At 39.6% G+C, this 19,909-nt stretch overlaps 2 protein-coding genes across 26 annotated transcripts in view; one reads left to right on the top strand and one right to left on the bottom strand.

Moving 5' to 3' along the window:
- The window catches only part of SNAP91 (synaptosome associated protein 91), a 156,643-nt gene extending 152,663 nt beyond the window's left edge, over positions 1 to 3,980 (bottom strand). For 6 of the 25 annotated variants that reach the window (XM_032275366.1, XM_032275381.1, XM_032275389.1 and 3 more), the window contains exons 1-2: positions 3,407 to 3,496; positions 2,361 to 2,520 (exon numbers count right to left, since the gene is read on the bottom strand). In XM_032275366.1, the coding sequence (XP_032131257.1) occupies positions 2,361 to 2,490 (130 nt within the window). In that variant the 5' untranslated portion in view covers positions 2,491 to 2,520; positions 3,407 to 3,496. Of the gene's footprint in view, positions 1 to 2,360; positions 2,524 to 2,978; positions 3,356 to 3,406; positions 3,678 to 3,885 lie in introns of those variants that run through there. The other 19 variants (XM_032275372.1, XM_032275380.1, XM_032275385.1 and 16 more) reach the window with 11 other exon arrangements.
- On the top strand, positions 3,518 to 19,658 carry LOC116549118 (proline-rich receptor-like protein kinase PERK9). The gene is made up of 2 exons (XM_032274475.1): positions 3,518 to 4,280; positions 18,258 to 19,658. Exons 1-2 carry the CDS (start codon positions 3,518 to 3,520, stop codon positions 18,290 to 18,292), a joined length of 798 nt encoding a protein of 265 aa, XP_032130366.1. The 3' UTR covers positions 18,293 to 19,658.
- The last annotated feature ends 251 nt before the right edge of the window (positions 19,659 to 19,909 follow it).

The following is a 19,909-nucleotide window of genomic DNA, read 5'->3' as shown; positions in this document are numbered from 1 at the left end:
AATATGCTTCCTTTTCTCTCCTCTCTCAAGGGAGTATATTACTAAATAAACTACAGGTATTTAAGTACACTGGTTAAAAGCTATGAAAGTTTTGGCCAGGTAAAGTGGTGGCTCACTCCTGTAATCCCAGCACATTGGGAGGTCAGGGTGGGCCGATAACCTGAGGGAAGGAGTTCAAGACCAGCCTGGTCAACATGGAGAAACCCCATCTCTACTAAAAAATACACAAATATTAGCCAGGTGTTGTGGTTTGCGCCTGTAAGTCTCAGCTACTCAGGAGGCTGAGGCAGAAGAATCGCTTGAACCTGGGAGGCTGCAGTGGGCTGACAACACACCACTGCACTCCAGCTAGGTGACAGAGACAGATTCCATTACACACACACACACACACACACACACACACACACACACAAAACCATGAAAGTTAATTACTCTCCCTGAACCCATTAAGTGGTGAAAGATTAATAATATAAAGGTCAGTGTCTGCTATATAGTAACTGCTCAATAAATGTTCAGCTCTTATGACCATTTGTATTAATAATTCAGCACCAGTTCCTATTTCAGCTGCTTTCATTTATAACATGGAATCTTCCCCATTTTCCATATCTTAAAAATCATATTGGAAAACCTCCCACCTTCAAAATTTTCAAAAGACTTTTCCACTAAAATACTAATATGACTAAATATTTAGATCTGGAGAACTCAGTCTTTATCTGAAGGATGCGTTAATGAAATGTTCAAACATGTGAATGTTCTCTGAAATATATCAGTATACTAATTTATCATTTTCATTATAGATCAGCATGTAGCAAATTCATAATCCATACCTTTTTTATTATGAGGGTTTTCTAGACTGATATACACCTTTAAGACATGAGTCATCCTTCCAGAGTTGGGGAAACTGATGGAAAAATGGCTAAATGATTCAGCATGCTGCAGCAAAATGAGCTGGTCATGAATTTAACATTTCCACTCTGTTAGGTGCCCTGGCCCTGGTGGCCTCTTTCATCTTGTACTGCATATATAACATATGATGCTGTAATCAATACATTTTTATTAAACATTCCCTTGAGAAAGGCAGAATGGTACTTTCCTCTCAGATGAGCTTCTAGAAACAAAATTATTCAATTCTATAAGACAACAGGTTCACAACGCTGGGCAACTCTTACAATGTCCAGTTGTAAGCTTCATCAAGCTTGGCTTATACAGATAATAGGGCTAGAGTGAATTCTGACACTGGTGCCATTTTCTCAGCTGCACAAAGGAGATAGTGGGGGAAAGGCCTGAGGCCAAAAAAACCCAGAAGATGGGCAAAGGAAGCCAGATGAGGAAATGGCTATGGCCATACCTGTGTCTCTCATGCCAACATTGACCTTTACCAAAAACATCACAATAGAACAGAAGATCCTAAGCAGGTCAAAAAAACTAAATAGCAAATGCTGAATAAAAACTCATATAGCCTGACTTTATGAAGATTCTCACCACCCAAAGCAGGTAAAAGACTTTTTCTTTTCTAAGAGTCTCTGTTTATCCTTCAATGACAAACGATTTTACGTTAAAGTATTTCAGAAATATATAGATTTCAGATTAGAATAAAGCCTTTTCCATCAAATAACCAATTATGAAAATGATATTATGAATTAAATGTTTTAATCTAAAATTGCACCATTTCAGATGCTGGGGAAGTACATCCATTTTGTGACCACAGCATAGTCATCTCACCCAGCATTTTCTGAGAATGAGACAAAGTGTGCCAGGATGTGTAAAATGAAACTGCCATATATATGAAGTCCAATTTCCTCATTCAATACCTTGAATTATTTCAGTTTGGTATGGTAACATATCACACACACACATACACACACCCATACTCACAAACAAAACCTCAGGAGCAACACTGAAAAAGATGATACTATCTTAGAACTAACCGAAATGTATTTAGGAAAGAACTACGGTGACAAGTTTGACCTTCTATAAATCCATCTCTTTTTTTTGACTGTGCAACCTCTAATTTTCTCTAAATTGGAGAGGGGAGGGTGAGTGGAGGAAAAAAAAGGTGAAAAACATCTAATTCAGAGTGTACAATCTCTCTCTATATACATACACGTATGTGTGTGTGTCTGTATTTTTTCCCTCCACCAAGACTTTGGAGGTCAATAAGAGAAAAAAATGGCTCATAAGACAAGGTTTCAGGGTTAACCCAAGGGAACATCTCAACAGTTGGAGAATTTCAGCTCGGGGGCTATCTGACTAGGGGTATCAGAGGCTGCAGCATTATCGACCAAGAGCACAGGCCGCACCACCAGCATCCCGGGCGCCTCTGCCGTGCGCATTTCCCTCTTATATAAAGAGATGCTTACAGTCCAGGTGCTTTTTCTTGGGGCCCATCACTTCATGAGTAGTGGCTTTGCAGACCGCTCTCGCTACAGCAGAGCCTGTCACGCTGTACTGGGCGGCTGCGATCCGATCCGTGAGCGTTTGGCCCGACATCTTCTCTGGTCGCGTCTACCGCCTCCTCCTCTGCTGGAAAAAAGGGGAGATGGTCCCGCTTTAATCCGCAGACCCTACCCTCCAAGCATCCAGGCCCTGCCTCCTCCAGCCGCACGGCGGCTCTCTCCGCCTCCATCTCCACCCTGGCACCACCTCTTGGAGCCAGCAACGCGCCAAGCCCCGCTCCTGCGATGCGGTCCAGGGAGTCTTGACCGTGAGTAGGGCCGTCACGGAACCCCAGCGTGGGCTCCAGTCACAGCATCGTGACACAGTCCCCATTCTCCCCTGGTCTCCCCATAAGGTCAAATTCACCCCCTCGGTAGCCCCGTCAATCAGCACTTTCCTCGCAACCTGATCCGCGGTGCTGGGCTAGCCACGACGTGTGCGTCGGGGTTATTCCCTGGGCGCTGCACCCACCAGTGCCCACCTCCCACCTCCGCAGACTTTCCTCCTAGCAGCCCGCAGGCTTCGGGGAATGCATCAGATACCCAAGCCCTGGCCGCCTCCCTCCTCCTCCTTGGGCCGCTGCAGCAAAGGGCTCGTCCTCCCTCAGTCGCGAAGGAGATTATCCTAGCGTTGCGCCATGTTATGCCCTCGCCTCCCCTTCCCTCCTCGCCGCAGCCTCCAAAGCCTCGCAGAGGCCCATCGCCCGGGCCCCTTCTCCCCGGTCTCCAAATCCCTGCCGCAGGGGCCGCCCAGGAGCTCTGCGGAGGCGCCGGGGTCTTGGGGCGCCTCACCCTTCTTGGCTTTGGAGCGGAGCCGGGCTGACAGCACAGCCCAGCCCCCGCCCGCTCCGTAGCGCGACGCGGAGCTGTCACTCGGCCGCTGCCCTTCTCTGCACCCTGGGATTATCCTCTGTGGATCCCCGCGCGGCCCTGGCTCGGGGAGGGGGCCGAGTCCGGCCGCCGGTACTTACCCCGCCCCTGAGCGGCGCCGCCCGCCGCAGGATGAGCAAAACCCGGGCCGCTGAGGGAAGCCGCGCTGGTAGGTGTGTGCGAGCGCGTGCAGACCCGGTGCCCCGGGCGCAATGTCTCCAGCCCTGGCCGGGGCCCGCTCCTCAGCTCCGCGGTCCCGGCGCCCGCCGCCCCTGGCCGAAGAAGCCAGTACCCGCCCGCCGCCGCCTCTTCTGCCAGCGCCGCGGCGTCTCTCTAGCGCTCCAAGCTGCGTCCCCATCCCCGCCCCCACCTCAGCTGTGGTTCCTCCGACGAGTCAGGTGACGGCGGCGGACAAACCCGGACGAGCCTCCCGGAGCGCCTCGCGGCCCCCTCCCAGCTACTCACACACACCGCCCCCCGGGGCCGCGAGCTTAAAGACGTGGGGGCGCCACGCGCAAGCATCCTCAGCAAGCGGGAGGGGAGAAGAAGGAGGCGGAGAGGAGGGGAGGCCAACACCCACCCAGTCAGCCGCCCTCCGCCTGTGCCCGGCCGCCCCTCCGCCGCTGGCTCCGCACTCCGCACGCACTGGGAGCGCGCACCCGGCACACCTGTCCGCGGACTGCAAGGGGCGCCCTGGGCGGCGGGGGCGTTGGCCAAGCCGGGCAAGTGGGCTTCTCGGGTTCTACTCGGTGAAGGCCAAGGCAAGGGCGTCGTCGTGCGCTGCCTGGCGAAGCCCAGCCCCTTCTCCCCCACACTGCCGCGGACACGCCCGCCTGCCAAAGGCGACCGAGGCCCAGATGAACAGGGCGATCTTACATGTCAGATCCTACCGGCCAGCCGCGACCGTTACCTGTGCGTCCTTAGCTGCTCAGGCTCCTCCGCTTGTCTCAGTTACCTGGGATTCCGGGTGGGCAGGTAATTCTAGCCACTTTAGTCTTAAACGGATACTGAGGTCTGCCTCAGGGAGAATAATTAACAAAGCCATTAATCAAGTCCCAGATTACCTTCGACAGTAATCATTTGAGTGCATAAGGAAACCTCTTTGTACCCTTAAAAAGTAATTTCTGCCACTTAAATATAGTGTTGGAAAGTCCGTCAATTGAACATCAAGTGTATATTTGACTAGTAGTACACAGGAATTTCTGAACAGGGATGTGGATTTGGTTAACAGCGTCACGTGTTAACTTCTTCAAACGTTATGTTCACCTTTTTTTTTTCCCCCAAATTCAGTAGCATGAAGATCAAAACTATATTTGTGAACTTTCCTGACATTTTTTTCCCCTGGCTTCTGGTGGCTTCTGTTCGGCCTTGAAGCCATATATGTTTACCTGTCCATCTCAAGGTTTTGTTATATATTCCTCTCTTTCACCTGGTACAGTGTCCAGTATGCAGTCATGATTTCATAACTATCGGGACTGATACTAGCACTAATTGGAAGCTTGATGACCAAAGACAGCTTAAGGGCAACAGTGTCTCAGATACTAGTCTTACCATGTTTACAAGGGAAATAAAAACACAATTGTATTCAAAAACTTGTACTCCAATTTTATAGCAACTTAACATAATTCTGGCCCCAAACTGGAAGAAAGGCAAATGTTATTCTATTAGTAAATGAATAAACAAAATGTGGTATATCTATATAATGGAATACTACTTAGCAATAACAAGAAACAAACTAATACCATTCACGAACCTCAAAAGCATTAGAAGAAGGGAAAGAAGCCCAATCCAAAATTCTACTTATTATTTTGATTTCATTTATGTGACATTCCGGGAAAGTTGAAACCATAGAAACAGAAAACATATCAGGTTCCAGTGACGGTGGCGTTGGGGGAGGGGACTGCAAAAAGGCAGAAGGGAACTTTTTGCAGAGATGGAAATGTTTTATATCATGATGGTGAAGGTGATTCTACAACTGCATGCATTTCTGAAAACTCATCAATTGGTTCACTTAAAATTGGCAAATTTTGTTGTATGTAAATTATACCTCAATATAATCTGATAAAAAGAATTGGAGTGGCAATATTAATATCAAAGTAGGTTTTACAATAAGGAATATTAATAGCAATAAAGAGGCACATTTCATAATGAAAAATTTGTCAAGAGCATGTAACAATTCTACGTGTTTATATATCTAAGAACAGAGCTTTAAAATAGAATGAAGCAAAACCTAATAGTATTAAAAGGAGAAATAGGCAAATCCATAATTATACTTGAGGATTTCAGCACTTTTTTCTATGTAATAAATAGGACAAGTAGGCAGGAAACCTGTAAGAGTAGAGATGACTTGAAATAGCCCTGCAGACCAATTTGACCTAATTGACATTTATAAAATAGTCTACCCAACAATAGTGGAATACCTTTTTCAAATGTGCATAGAGCATTCACCAGGATTGACCATATATTGAGTGAGACTAAGCCATGAGGCTAGTCTCAATAAATTTAAAAGGATTACAATCATACCCATTATGTTCTCTTACCACAGTGGGATTTAACTAAAAATCAGCAACAGATAGATATATGGAATCTCTAAATATTTGATAATTAAACAACACATTCTAAATAATCATGGGTTCAATTTTCTCCTAAGGAAAATTGGAAATTTATTTAAACTAAATAATAATGAAAATGCAACATATCAAAATTTGTGGGTTACAGGCAAAGTGGTGATTAGAGGCAAATTTATAGCATTAAAATGCTTAGGAATAAAGAAAGATCTAAAAATAACAAGTTTCAACCTTAAGACACTAGAAAAAGAACAAATTGAACTGAACATGAGCAGAAAGAAGGAATAAAGTTAAGAGTACAAATCAGTGAAAGAGAAATGACAAATAATAGATAAAATCAATTAAACCAAAAGCCATTTTTTGGAAAAGATTACAAAACTGATAACCCCCCCTAGCCAGACTGAGCAAGGGAAAAATAGCACAAATTTTCAATGTTAGGAGTGAAAGGGGAAATCGATTCTATGGACATTAAAAAAATAAGAGAATGTTATAAACAACATTGTGTAATAAGTTGGACAATTTACATAAAATGAGGAAATAGTATAAAATAATGGTTCTCCAACAGTCCAGTAATGATGTCATGTTACATATATTGCTATAAGAGGTTTTAAACAAGTAATGCGTTTCCAATAATAATTAAAATAATACAATCTGTGATTTATTTTTCAAAATAGATTGGAGTGGGTTCAAAGCCAATCCTATAATAGTGTGAAATTACATACAATACACTGGCAAATATTTGAAGCCAGAGCTTATTCTTCACACGCTACTCATGTCTCTGGTACTATGCATGGGAGAATATCCCACACATAAACATTCTGCCATAGTGCTAGCAGAATGTTTGAAAATCCCTCAACTATAGAAGTATATACAAATCAATAGATAACGTCAAGAATGGAACCAATATATGAAATATGTGTTGTTTGGGAAGATCTTACTGAGCTTTGAAATAGTAGAATATTTTTGTGGCAAGACTTTGGAGATGCTGGCTTCTTACAGCCAGGAAAATCTAGAATTACATCCATAAATGTTACACACTAAAGTGAAAGAAAGAAAAATATACTGACATAAAAATTGACTTGTTAACATGTTCTCTTTGAAAGCACAGACACATAATAAATGATATTCAATAAATCTTAGGCAAGAATAAGAATTGGCATTTAATATTTTATAAGTTGAAAGATCTTTTGATCTCAGTGGTCAGAAAATAGGGTAATTATAATAAACATCCCAAATTGCTTTTTAAAAATACATATTGAGGCTGGGTGTGGTAGTTCACCCCTATAATCCTAGCAGTTTGGGAGGCTGAAGTCAGCAGATCACTTGAGGTCAGCAGTTTGAGACCAGCCAGGCCAACATGGTGGAACTTCATCTCTACTAAAAATACAAAAAATTAGCCCATCATGGTGGTGCATGCCTGTAGTCCCAGCTACTGGGGAGGCTGAGGCCCAAGAATCGTTTGAACATGGGAGGTGGAGGTTGCAGTGAACTGAGATTGTGCCTCTGCACTTCAGGCTGGGCGACAGACTGAGACTCCATTAAAAAAAAAATACATATTGAATTTTTTTTCTGAGTCAATATACATATATGCTACTAGACAGATTTTTCTGAGTCTCTGATTATTTATTTATTTATTTATTTATTTATTTTACTTTTTGTATAGACAGGGTCTAATTATATTGACCAGGCTGATCTTGAACTCCTGGCCTCAAGTGATACTCCTACCTTGACCTCCCAAAGCACTGGGGTTACAGGTGTGATCCACCATACCCAGCTAAGTGTCTGATTTAATACACGTTTTCTTCTGAGTATCAGATTTAATATAGAAAAATCAAGCCAACAATAATTACACTTAGACCAACAATTTATTTCTGCACACATGAGGGAAAATATCTTCAAGTTCTTGGTTTCAGTTTATTTGCAAGATACAACACATGTACAAGAAACAGAGAGAAATAAAGCTGAAGATAATTTGATTGCCTCAGATAACAACCTGAGGTGAAATTAGCAAATTTATATATTTCTCCTAAATCTATAATATCATTCTCAAGATAAAACTATAGGGTGAATTTCATTCCAGGAATGCTTTTCTGTCAAAGTGGAAAAAACGTATTGGTACAAGAATAACCACACTGGTATATATCCACTCCTACACACAAATGTGATATCGCCACCCAAACTCAAAAGCAATTGACAACAAAAAGCAAATTTTGGTATTCTGAATGCACTTGAGCAGAGACAAAATCTTGCTTGTCTTTTATGAGACAACAAATGAAAAAGACCATAAAACTGATGAACTCTCTAGTATAACAAGAAAAATTGTAGGTTGAACAAAATATCAGTAAGATTTAGATACAAACAACTTGATCATCTTAGGGAAATATAACATTCATCCATGAAACCATTCAAGTTACTTTAAAATTACGTTAATGAAGTAATTCCAAGCCATAACAAACATATTTACTAAGTTATGTTTTGCCTAAAATTCAGGTTAGAAATGAATTCATCATGGTAACTGACATGATAAAAAGGAACATATATATTTTACATGCCTAATGGCATAAAAACAATTTATGTCATTTTCATTTGCTTCCCTGTTTTAAATCTATTATTTATTGTTGTGTAATGAACTTTGTGGCATACAACAGCAAGTTTTTATTCTTTCTCACAATTTTGTGGGTTAACAGGGCTCTGCTGGGTAGTTCCCCTTCGAAGTCTTTTATGTAGTTGCAATCAGGTGACAGCTGGTCTGTAGTCATTGGAATTCTCCACTGGGCTACCCAAGATGGCTTATGCACTTTGACATCTGGCAGATGAAACTTACTGGTTTATTATTACTATTATTATTATACTTTAAGTTCTGGGGTACATATGCAGATTGTGCAGGTTTGTTACATAGGTATACATGTGCCATGGCAGTGGTTTGTTGCATCCATCGCCCTGTCATCTACGTTAGGTATTTCTCCTAATGCTATCCCTCCCCAATCCCCCAATCCCCTGCTATTCCTTCTCTAGCCCCCCACTCTCCAGGCCCCAGTGTGCGATATCCCCCACCGCTATGTCCGTGTGTTCTCATTGTTCACCACCAACTTATGCGTGAGAACATGCGGTGTTTGGTTTTCTGTTCTTGTGTCAGTTTGCTGAGAATGAAGGTTTCCAAAACTGGCTGTTGAAATGAGAGCTTGGCTGGGGTTTTGACCAGAGCACCTACACAGGGCATCTCTGTGTGTCTGGGCAACTCACACAGAGTGGTTCAGGGTAATCACATTTCTTACACAGTGGCTGGCTCCCAAGAGGGAACATCCCAAAATGGAATGTTCTAGGAAACATAGGTGGAAGCTGTAAGGTTTCTAATTACCTAATCACCAAGCATCAGTCTGTTGTATTCTATTGATCAAAAGCAAATTACAGAGACAGCTCAGATACAAGGGGAGGAGATTTATTGGAGGACTAACTACCATAGTGACACACAAAAGTAAAACTTTGTGAAGAATCCGCAGAAACCTCTGAGAGATGTAAAGTTAAGTGTTTCATACCAGATTCATTGAGGTATGAGGTTAAGTGATTCACATAAGATTCATTCATCAGAAAATTAGTTTAACACTTTGAATTATTTCCTCCAGTTGGAATATTCTTTTTATGTAGCAAGCCATATTAGTCTGTTCTCATGCTGCTAATAAAGAAATACCCAACAAGGGGTGATTTATAAAGGAAAGAGGTCTAATTGACTCACAGTTCAACATGGCTGGTAGGTCTCAGAAAACTTACAATCATGGCAGAAGAGGAAGCAAACACGTTCTTCTCCACATGGCAGCAGGAAAAGAAGTATGAGAGCTGAGCAAAGAGGGAGGCCCCTTATAAAACCATCAGATCTCAGTATCATGAGAGTAGCATGAGGACAAGTGTCCCATGATTCAGTTACCTCCCACCAGGTCCCTCACGCAATACATGGGGATTATGGGAACTACAATTCGAGATGTGGCTTGGGTGTGGACACAGCCAAACCATATCATAAGTGAATTCCTACAAGATTGTGGTCAAGCTGCAAATCTTTCCCAAAGCCTCTGTTTTAGTCTCTTATTTTTATATATGGGGAAATTTAAGACTGCAGAGTTTAAATGACTTTCTCACCATCACACACAGTGAAATAACAGTGTAACGAATGCCAAACTTCAGTTGTTGAACATCCAATCCAATGTTCTTTCCACTGCATTCATTGCTTCTGATAAAGTTATAATAGTATGATTTAGGCTCTTATTTCATACTAATTAATTCTTCAGTCAAAAAAATCCTTTTTAAAATTTTTTGGGCTGGAAGAATGGTGGCTAATATCTTAGGTTATAGAAGTGGACAAGTCCTGGTTTGATTCCCTAGCATTGGTCCTTATTAGCTGTGTGACTTTGGGCAAGGTTTGTAGCCTTTAAGAATGAGTTTCCTCATCTGTAAAATGTGCCTGGGCCACAATATCTACCTCAAAGGATTGCTATTACTATCAAATGAGGTAATGCAAATATAGCAAATAGCACAGTATTTGGCACACAATAAAAGCCTAATAAATGTGACTGATAATACTTTGTAATTGTTGATAGACTGATTTTATTATTTTATTAATATATTACTGTATTTTCATTTTTATTTTGTTATTTGGAACTACAACTCAAGTGTATATAGTTCTCTGATTGATATATTATTCCACTAGTATCATTCTGAAAGTAAGAAAATAAACTAATAATTTACCTAGCTTCTGAGATGTGAAATCATGTTACTTCAATATTGTCATGGAAAGCATCAAGCTTCTATTATTCTCAGGAAACTAGAGTAGAAAACGTATATACATATGTAAATAGACTGTACAGCAATACTGTTATGAACAGCAATTTGTTATTTTCTTTTTTTTATTCGAAAAAGATGTTTGCATAGAATTCTTTGAAGTGAGAAGATTTTGCTTTGAGAAAGGAGACTATTAAGCAGGAAAGTCTGTCTGAAGAAGGAAGTTTCACCAAGTAAACTTCTAATTCAAAGGCATAGGAAATCCAAAGCAGTGTGCCTCACCTTCAAATGTGTATCTCCAGGTTTTCCTCTCATTCTTTAACTTGCTCCTGCATTTTAAGTTACAGTTTGTGTTTGTCTACAGCTCAGTTTATATTTGGAGTTGCTTAGGGGAAATTACATTGACTTTACCTGGTACTTCATTGCATGAATATCATATAAGCCACATGCATTTGTCTTTGTGCAGCTCCAGGAACACAGCAAAGGACTGTGAAAAGAGCTGGTATTTCTCATGCTTGTTCTAATTGTGTATCCAAAACATATACATGTTACTGATCACTTCAAATAGTCTCATGCCAAAAATAAGTGAGATATATATAGTGTATATGTATCGTGTATATACTTATATGTATGTGTGTATATATATATGTGAGCATATGTATATATACATATATGTATACACACACACACATATATATAGGTCTTTATCAGTCAACCATTTCTGTTTCTCTGGTAACAAGAATATTAAAGAGAAATAGAAAGTTTAGTCTATTTGATATTCAGTATAACCAGATGAGAATGAAGTGCTGTATTATTGTTTAAACTAATTTTGGCTAGCACAAGTAAAGCCTTACTCTTTCTAGAGCATAATGCATTTAACAATATTGAATTTCTTTTTTCATTTGCCTCAAGTACTTTCCTTTGTCCAAGGACTTATGCTTCAGACAGTCAGGAGTCATACATAGTACAGAACATTGTTATGGGAGGTTCAGATAATTAGTAGATTCTTCCCTTACAGTTTGTTCAAATATTGTACTTGAATTATGCTAGCTACATATCAGAAGTTTCCCAAATAAACCCCCAAATAAAAGTATAATAAAATAAAATATATAGTATTATTTCTTATAAATGTTTGGAGAAAGTTTTCAGCTGAGAATGACTTTTCATTTTTGAGTTGGGTAATAAATTAGAACAATACTAGAGTGCCAACGATTTTCCACAGGGAAAGTTAAGAGTAAGTTAGTCATTATACTTGTTCCAAGTTATGGCCATTATTGATATGATAAACAGATGTCTTCACCTTAAAATTTCATCTCATTCAGCCTAAAACAGGGTTAATTCTGCTGTTATTGTGAATGATTTTAAACATATCCATAAAAACAAAACTCAATAAATTCTCTGGCACCATCTCTCATGGCTTGGATCCTTGTTTAGTCCCTGTATCAGATGCTTTCAGGTGGGCATTATCAGAGATGTACATTTGGTTTATGACACCATGTCAGTGTTAATGGTGCATTTCTTACATCTGGTAGATATGGATAGTCAATTTGTTTCCATTGTTACTGACTTCATTCTGCAGCCCCAGCTCCTGTCAAGTTTGCTTCGGATTTTGCTGATAAAAAGGGACAGATATTGTGCCTGTAATCCCAGCACTTTTGGAGGCTGAAGTGAATGGATCATTTGAGGCTAGGAGTTCGAGACCAGCCTGAACAACATGATGAAGTCCTATCTCTACAAAAATACAAAAATTAGCCGAGCATTGTGGTGCATGCCTATAATCCCAGATACCCTTGAGGCTGAGGCAGAAGAATCGTTTGAATCCAGGAGGCAGAAGTTGCAGTGAGCCGAGATCATGCCACTGCACTCCAGCGTGGCCAACAGAGAAAGACTCCATCTCAAAACAAACAAAAAAACAAACAAAAACCAAAAAATCCATAGAACCAGACATTGGCATTACAATAAAATTCTGAAATTTCCATTTCATTGGCAAAAGTAGTAAAATATGAATCAAATAAGTATGTTGATAAATTTAGTATTTATGCAACAATGTTTATTAGGGATATCAAAGTATTTCTTATTAATAGTCCACACAATTTTAAAGAAGTACATATAGCTGACTTAACAAATACTGATTTTTGTATCTTTGAAGCTTTGTTGGGGATTTTAGCCCTTAGCCTGATGCTGTCCGGTGAGGGGAATTGTTTAGCAGCAGCATGATGTATTGCTGGTTGCATTTGGAGATGTTACTGATTGCCGTTATCACATGATCCCTATTAGGAAGCCATAGTCCATTCTAAATGTGTATATAAATATTGTTGATTGATTTCCAACTATAGTAATGGATTATGTGGCTGCCTCTGTTTGTAGCCCACCTCAGATACACAATCTCTTGCTTATAAGCCCTTAATTATGTCTGCTTAAGTACTTCATCTTTCAGGGGTTATAATCCCCAGCAGCCTTGCCACTTACTAGGCATCAGTTGAGTTCTTAAAGTATCTCTTGTGTTTTCTCTAATAGCAGTTGTCTAAGCTTTAGCTGGCCATCCTTGAGGTATTTACATATCCTTATTCTCATCTGCTTCACTCCATACAGCTGTATGTACGAGGAATTGTTTCAATGACAGGGAACTGACCACAGTCACAGAACTCATTGCTCAACAGTCTTTTACCACTTGATTCCCCCATAGTGACCATTTCAAAAGCTGGATATAACATTTATGATAGCTTTAAGTGTCACTGTCATCTGGAAAGTTGAACACATACCTCTGGAACTTGATACATCACTGATTCTAAACTTTGTCAGTTTCATCTTGGCCTCCTTTATTCAGGAAACCAAAGCACCTGTCATCAAATAATGCACTAGGTCTTTTAGCACCACAGAGTAGATGAAAGGTCATGATTGTGGGTAGGGCTACCTGACATAGGCTTGTCTGAAATCTGGCCTGTAGACAAGTACTCATTCCACGGTTAGCAAGTTTCTTCCTACATGGAAACTTCCAGAAGAACACAATTAGTAGAATCATTTGAGAAATTAAATAACTTGAGCTACCTTCGTAATGTGGAAGATGTCTTGGGGTAATGAATCTTGTTGCACATGTGGAAAAATACTCCAACATAAGCTATGTCTAATTTTTATAACTATGAACAAGCATATGTAGAATAGATTCTTTAACTATTGCTAAAAGTATGTACTCTGATGCTTCATTTAGGTGGGCCCAGCTATGGAAAAATGAAAAAAAAAATAAGATGCAGACTTCAGCCTACCTCCAGGATTCAAGATGCAGGCACCTAAGCCCAAATTGCATATACGAAGATAACATTCAACACTTCAGAAAATAACAGGTATTTGTTAGCCATAGCAAGCAGAGAGCTAAGCAGGTAGTAGTTGGTTATCCAGGCAAATTTACCATGAGGAAGCACAGCCCTGTCAGCAAACTAGGAGCAGGGGCAGGACTCCAACTTGAGTCAGAGGAGTGCTGGTAAGAGAAAACCCAGAAGAAGAATTAAATGTTATTCTTAAATACTACCTGGCTTGTATCAGGCTTAGTTTTGACTTAGAATAGCATAGATCCTGTAGGTATGAATAAAGTAGTCCCATTTCTAAGAAAGGGTGCAGAGGCAGGAAATGAAGGTAGCAAGAATTCTGCCATTTTAGTCTTATTATCTTGCACTTTCGTTTCATGTTTAAGCTGTCTTCAAGAGGTCTAGGGAGTAGACTATTAATAATATGGAAAGATATTTCCTTATAGTGTTAAACATAAAATTCAAATAATATAATTACTTTTTGTTGTTTATATTTGGTTTAATATATCTATATATGTTTGACAGATAATTTTAATCATAATCTAATCTTGCTTTCAGTATTACCTACAGCAAAAATAACTTTGAAATTGGTGCAAATTGGATGTGTTCCTTTTACAAAAAGCAAATGTCTTCCTTTATTTTCCTATGCCTTCTCAATTTTTATAGATGAATGAATTTACTGACTATTCAACTGTCCCATTTTACCTCTTAAAATTTGTGCCTCTCCTCAGTACACATATGTTTGATGAGTGAGCTAATGAATAAGTTGACCAACATCTAGCACAGTTGTAAAACTTAGTAGATATCTAATAAATGAATTTAATAAATGAATTAATGTGAAATCACAGGTAGTAATGACACTGGCAAAGGAAATTAATTTTTTTGAAAATTTAATCTCTGAAATAAACTAGCAACTTCAGATTATGTGAAGTCAGATACATAGAGAAATTAGAAGGCCACTACCTGATTTTTTTTTTTTCGAATCAAATGGCTTTACGCCAAGAAATTCTAGACATTATGACAAGCTGTAATTTGCTAACTGCATATGAATCCTTAAAATACCTTCAAGTAAGGTTACAATGATTATTCAAAAGTAGATTTATAGAGTTAATCACTGCTGTGCTGTGAAAAAAACTACAATTTTGTTAGCAAGCAGTACATTTTGTTAGGTATATGTAGCCACATTGTAAAATAGCTAAGCTGTCAACTGTGACTCATGATTCTTGATCAAGTTTGATAGTCTTTCTTCCTAAAATTTGCTCAAAGCTTTGATATTTTACCAACTAAAACACTTTTCCATAAGCCTTAATAAGCATGTGATGAATTTCTGCTGCAAGAGCAATTTTCATATTTAAGAATTAAATCACAGTATATGTTTTGCTTAAGGACCATATAGTTAGGAGACAGTTATCTAAATATATTAAATCATAAACACTGATAGACAAATCATCTTACAACACAGCTTTAAATCATAATGTGATATCACATTAATTCAACAAATATTTGTCCAGAACTCATATGCCATTCGCTTTCTAGGAAAAAGAATTCTAGCAAGAGAATATAGACAATAAACTAATAAGTAAATTGTCTAAAATTTAGAAAGTGGCAAATATTCTTGTAAAGGAGTAAGCAAGATCTGAGAGCTGGTGTGGAAGGAGTGACGGCGTGATCTTAGGGTGGTTAAAAGTGAGTGCACATGAAGCAGGTACATTTGAGTAAAGGAGGTGGTAAAGGAATGAGCCACTCTTATATACAATACATTAATAATTACTCCTGTAAATTTCCTTCTGAGCAGCCTTCATTATCTATAGGGATGATGTCATTCTCTTCCCAAAAACTCATCAATGACCTCCTACGGCATTTAGCTTAATATGTAATCTCCTTAATTTATTCTATGACTACCTCCGTGATCTCAGCTCAGCCTCACTCTCTAGCCCCCTGCCTTTTTCTCTTGATTACTCTGCTTCAGCCATACTGGATTTATTTTAGTTACCTTTGAGTATCAATGGCTTTCCCACCTCTTGGCCTTCCCACAAGCATTTCTTTTTCTCTGCTTATAATCATTCTCCAGACTTTTACCTGACCAGCTTCCCAACTAGCTGACTACTCTACTTTTCCCTGTTCTTACATTCTCATTGCACAATGTTTGCCTTCCCATCCCTTATTACAATCATAAGTAAATAACCATGTAATCATTTGCCTAATTTCTATTTTTCTGATAGATCTTAAGCTCCTTGATGATAGGGATGTTGTGAGACGTCTGCCTTGTTCATTACTATATCTCCAATACCTGCCACATAGTAGATGCTCGGTATTTATTGAATGACTAAACCATGCTTCAAAAAGGGTGAGAGTCATGTTGCTGTGCTGGAAAGAGAGAATATACCCAAGGTTAGGGTGGGAAAATAAAAGTGAAAAGTATTTTTCCCTGACTGAACTTAATATTTCAACAAGTTAAATGGCCAAGACTGAAAGACCTTTAAGGTCTTTAGGCAGTTATTTTAGGGTGTATTCTTCTCATGAATTCATATATAGCTGCAAGGAGTCTCCTTAGGTAATGATTATAGACTAGGAAGCGTAGCTGTTAGGCACTTCTCCAAACATTTTGGTTCTCCTTGTTACTAGGTATGTGGTAGAAATCCACCTCCCTACCCTCTTGAAGTTGAGAATGGTCATGTGACCTTGGATTATGAACTGTGAGTGGATACAGGATATGTCACTTTGGGGAAGAAGCTTTAAGAGTCACTACACAATTAGCACCTTTCTCTTTGCCACAGTACCTGGCAGTGCTTCAGGTGGTAGCTAGTCTGTTATTGGGTCCCTGTTCCATTCTTCACTGTTTTGCTTTCTGCCTGTCTGCTTATCTCAGGCTTCTACCACTTCTCTCCTAGATAGCTTGCCTCTTATGTACCTATTTTCTCTTTTTTTTTTTTCCTTTATTTATTTTATTGCATTTTAGGTTTGGGGGTACATGTGAAAAACATGCAAGATTGTTGCATAGGTACACACGTGGCAGTGTGATTTGCTGCCTTCCTCCCCATCACCTACAGCTGGCATCTCTCCCCTTGCTATCTCTCCCCAACTCTCCACCCCCACCGTCCCTCCCCTATTTCCCCCCAACAGACCCCAGTGTGTAGTGCTCCCCTCCCTGTGTCCATGTGTTATTGTTCAACACCTGCCTATGAGTGAGAACATGTGGTGTTTGACCTTCTGCTCTTCTGTCAGTTTGCTGAGAATGATGGTTTCCAGGTTCATCCATGTCCCTACAAAGGACACAAACTCATCGTTTTTGATGGCTGCATAATATTCCATGGTGTATATGTGCCACATTTTCCCTATCCAGTCTATCATTGATGGGCATTTGGGTTGGCTCCAGGTCTTTGCTATTGTAAAGAGTGTTGCAATGAACATTCGTGTGCACGTGTCCTTATAGTAGAATGATTTCTAATCCTTTGGATATATACCCAGTAATGGGATTGCTGGGTCAAATGGAATTTCTATTTCTAGGTCCTTGAGGAATCGCCACACTGTCTTCCACAATGGTTGAACTAATTTACACTCCCACCAACAGTGTAAAAGGGTTCCTATTTCTCCAAACTTTCACGCCCCTTCTGCTCGTTCAGTGGTTCTCGGACACTTGCCACTATTTATCTCTGGCTCCACCTGAGGTCTAGCCTCTCCTGGAGGTGGTGACCAGGATTGCAGGTTTTCCCTGAAACCATGTAGTGGGAGCCTTGATGCTTATGTAGGAAACAGTGATTCAGGCTGCTTGCCTCAGAAGTGTGCTGAGTCATAGGATTTTGACAACATATGCACACCTCCTGAAGCCCAACAGGAATATAAGGTTGACTTATCCTGTCTTATTATTTGGAGTGACTTGATCTGTGTTTTGAAGTAGATGTGTTCTCTGAATTTTCTCCTTATAAATAAAAAAGGAATGTTAGTGTGGAGGCGAGGAATGTATAAGAAAGAACTGTCTAACAATGAGACTTACAAGAATGGAGTGATAATTTCTTAGCTGAGAGAGAAAAAAAATCAGGAATTAGGTAGAGTTGAAAACACAATATGGAAGGGCTTTTCTGGTGAAGTGTTTGCTAAACACATTTTAACAGCTTATGCTGTGAACTCAAAATTGGCATCTGATTGACTGAAAGTACTAAACTATTTTTTAATGTATTATAAAGATTAGATTATACATGCATAGACAGCAGACCCTTATCCAGCTTGGAGTTACATTGCTTGTACTGTTTAAGCTATAATGATTGGCAACTTCCACTTTCCCAGAATATTTAAATCTGACATTTCCTTTCTAGGATTTCTCTCCTCAAGTATTCCTGGGAATCCTTAGAGAATGCTACCACATCCCTCTAACCCATCGTGGTGGCCAATCTGCCATACAGAACTCTCCAAGTCACCTTTGACCATTTCTAAGTGAGAACTGACACTGTTCACAATGCACTGTTTTGTTCCTGATATAGATAGATCCTTTCTCTTAAGCTTTCCAAATCTCAGCAAGGTGAGGGACAATGATGCTTTACCATTTCAGAGATGAACTCTGGTACCTCAGTGATTTACCATGGACATTTGAATCCAGTATTGGGGTTGTAGCCTAGCTTTGTGCAGACTCCCATGTGTCTGGACGCCAGTACACTACTCCAGCCAAGGAGAAATCTCTGTGTTCCTTAACTTCAAGACCCCTATTTCTTTGGTCCCATATTTCAGAAATGCCCCAAGGACCAGGCCCACCAATTCTTACTCTACCTAGACTAATATTGAAAATAGGTACCTGGTATTTTAGCAGAAGTAACCAGGCATGGGTTGACAGTCAAGGCTTAAATAATGCAATCATAGTAGGTGAAAAATGTACTTCCCAAGTTTTTGGATAATTCAATCTTAATATGGAGGCCACTGACATTCTCTTTGTATCTGTATTTTGGGGAAACAGTTCTCTAACTCTACAAAGATATAGTCTGCCTAAAAATGCAGCCATTTATATTACTACATTCAAATTGTGGAGACTTCACAATTTTCTCCAGGAACAATGGTAGGTACTTTTATGTAATTAAAAGTTCCATCCTGGTGAATTTCCCAGAACAAAGGGAATTTGTTCTAAAACGTAGTTGATATTTCCAACTCTGGGAATTGAAACATTTAGCAACCACAAATGGCAGTTCCTTTTCTAAAAGTAATTTTTAAAAGTAATTCTTAATTCTTCCCCAAAAATCCACACAAAGTTATAGTTAATATTTGCCATGAATTCAGGTTAATATGGGGAAACATAGAACAAAGATGAGATATTCACATGCATTTCTTTTTAAAAGCTGTAACTCAGAGAAATACATTGGCGTTTCCAAATGTATATCATTGTTTTTTTCTGGAGAAAAGTTCTAGTGTAGGCCCTCTTTCTATTTTCATAACAGCATTGACACATATTTCTTCCAACAGAATTATGTTCTAATTCAAATAATTTATGAAAATATACATCTTAAGCTACAGAGGTGATTGGAGCAATTAGCTGGAAATGAAATACATGAAAAATTAATAGTGATTTTATAACATTTTAAGCATGAAGGTTTTTTACTTACACAAATAGTACCTATTTATTGTCTTCAAAAATTGTGAGATACAGGAAGGTATAAATAAGAAAAATACTTACCAATAATCTTACTATCTGAAGACAATCAATTGTTATTTTGCTGCCTTTCCTTAGTGTATTTTTCTAATAATTAAAAAATGGTTGCAGGTCTGGGTGCGGTGGCTCACTCCTGTAATCCCAGCACTTTGGGAGACTGAGGCGGGCAGATCACAAGGTCAGGAGATAGAGACCATCCTGGCCAACATGGTGAAACCCTGTCTCTACTAAAAATACAAAAAAAATTAGCTGGGCATGGTGGTGCATGCCTGTAGTCCCAGCTACTGAGGAGCTGAGGCAGGAGAATTGCTTGAACCCAGGAGGTAGAGATTG

The sequence above is a fragment of the Sapajus apella genome, unplaced genomic scaffold, assembly GCF_009761245.1.
Source record: "Sapajus apella isolate SASKATOON/1434 unplaced genomic scaffold, GSC_monkey_1.0 scaffold6, whole genome shotgun sequence".
Taxonomy (NCBI): Eukaryota; Metazoa; Chordata; class Mammalia; order Primates; family Cebidae; genus Sapajus; species Sapajus apella.
The sequence above is the reverse complement of the archived record's forward strand: the minus strand, read 5'-3'. Positions and strand labels throughout refer to the sequence as shown.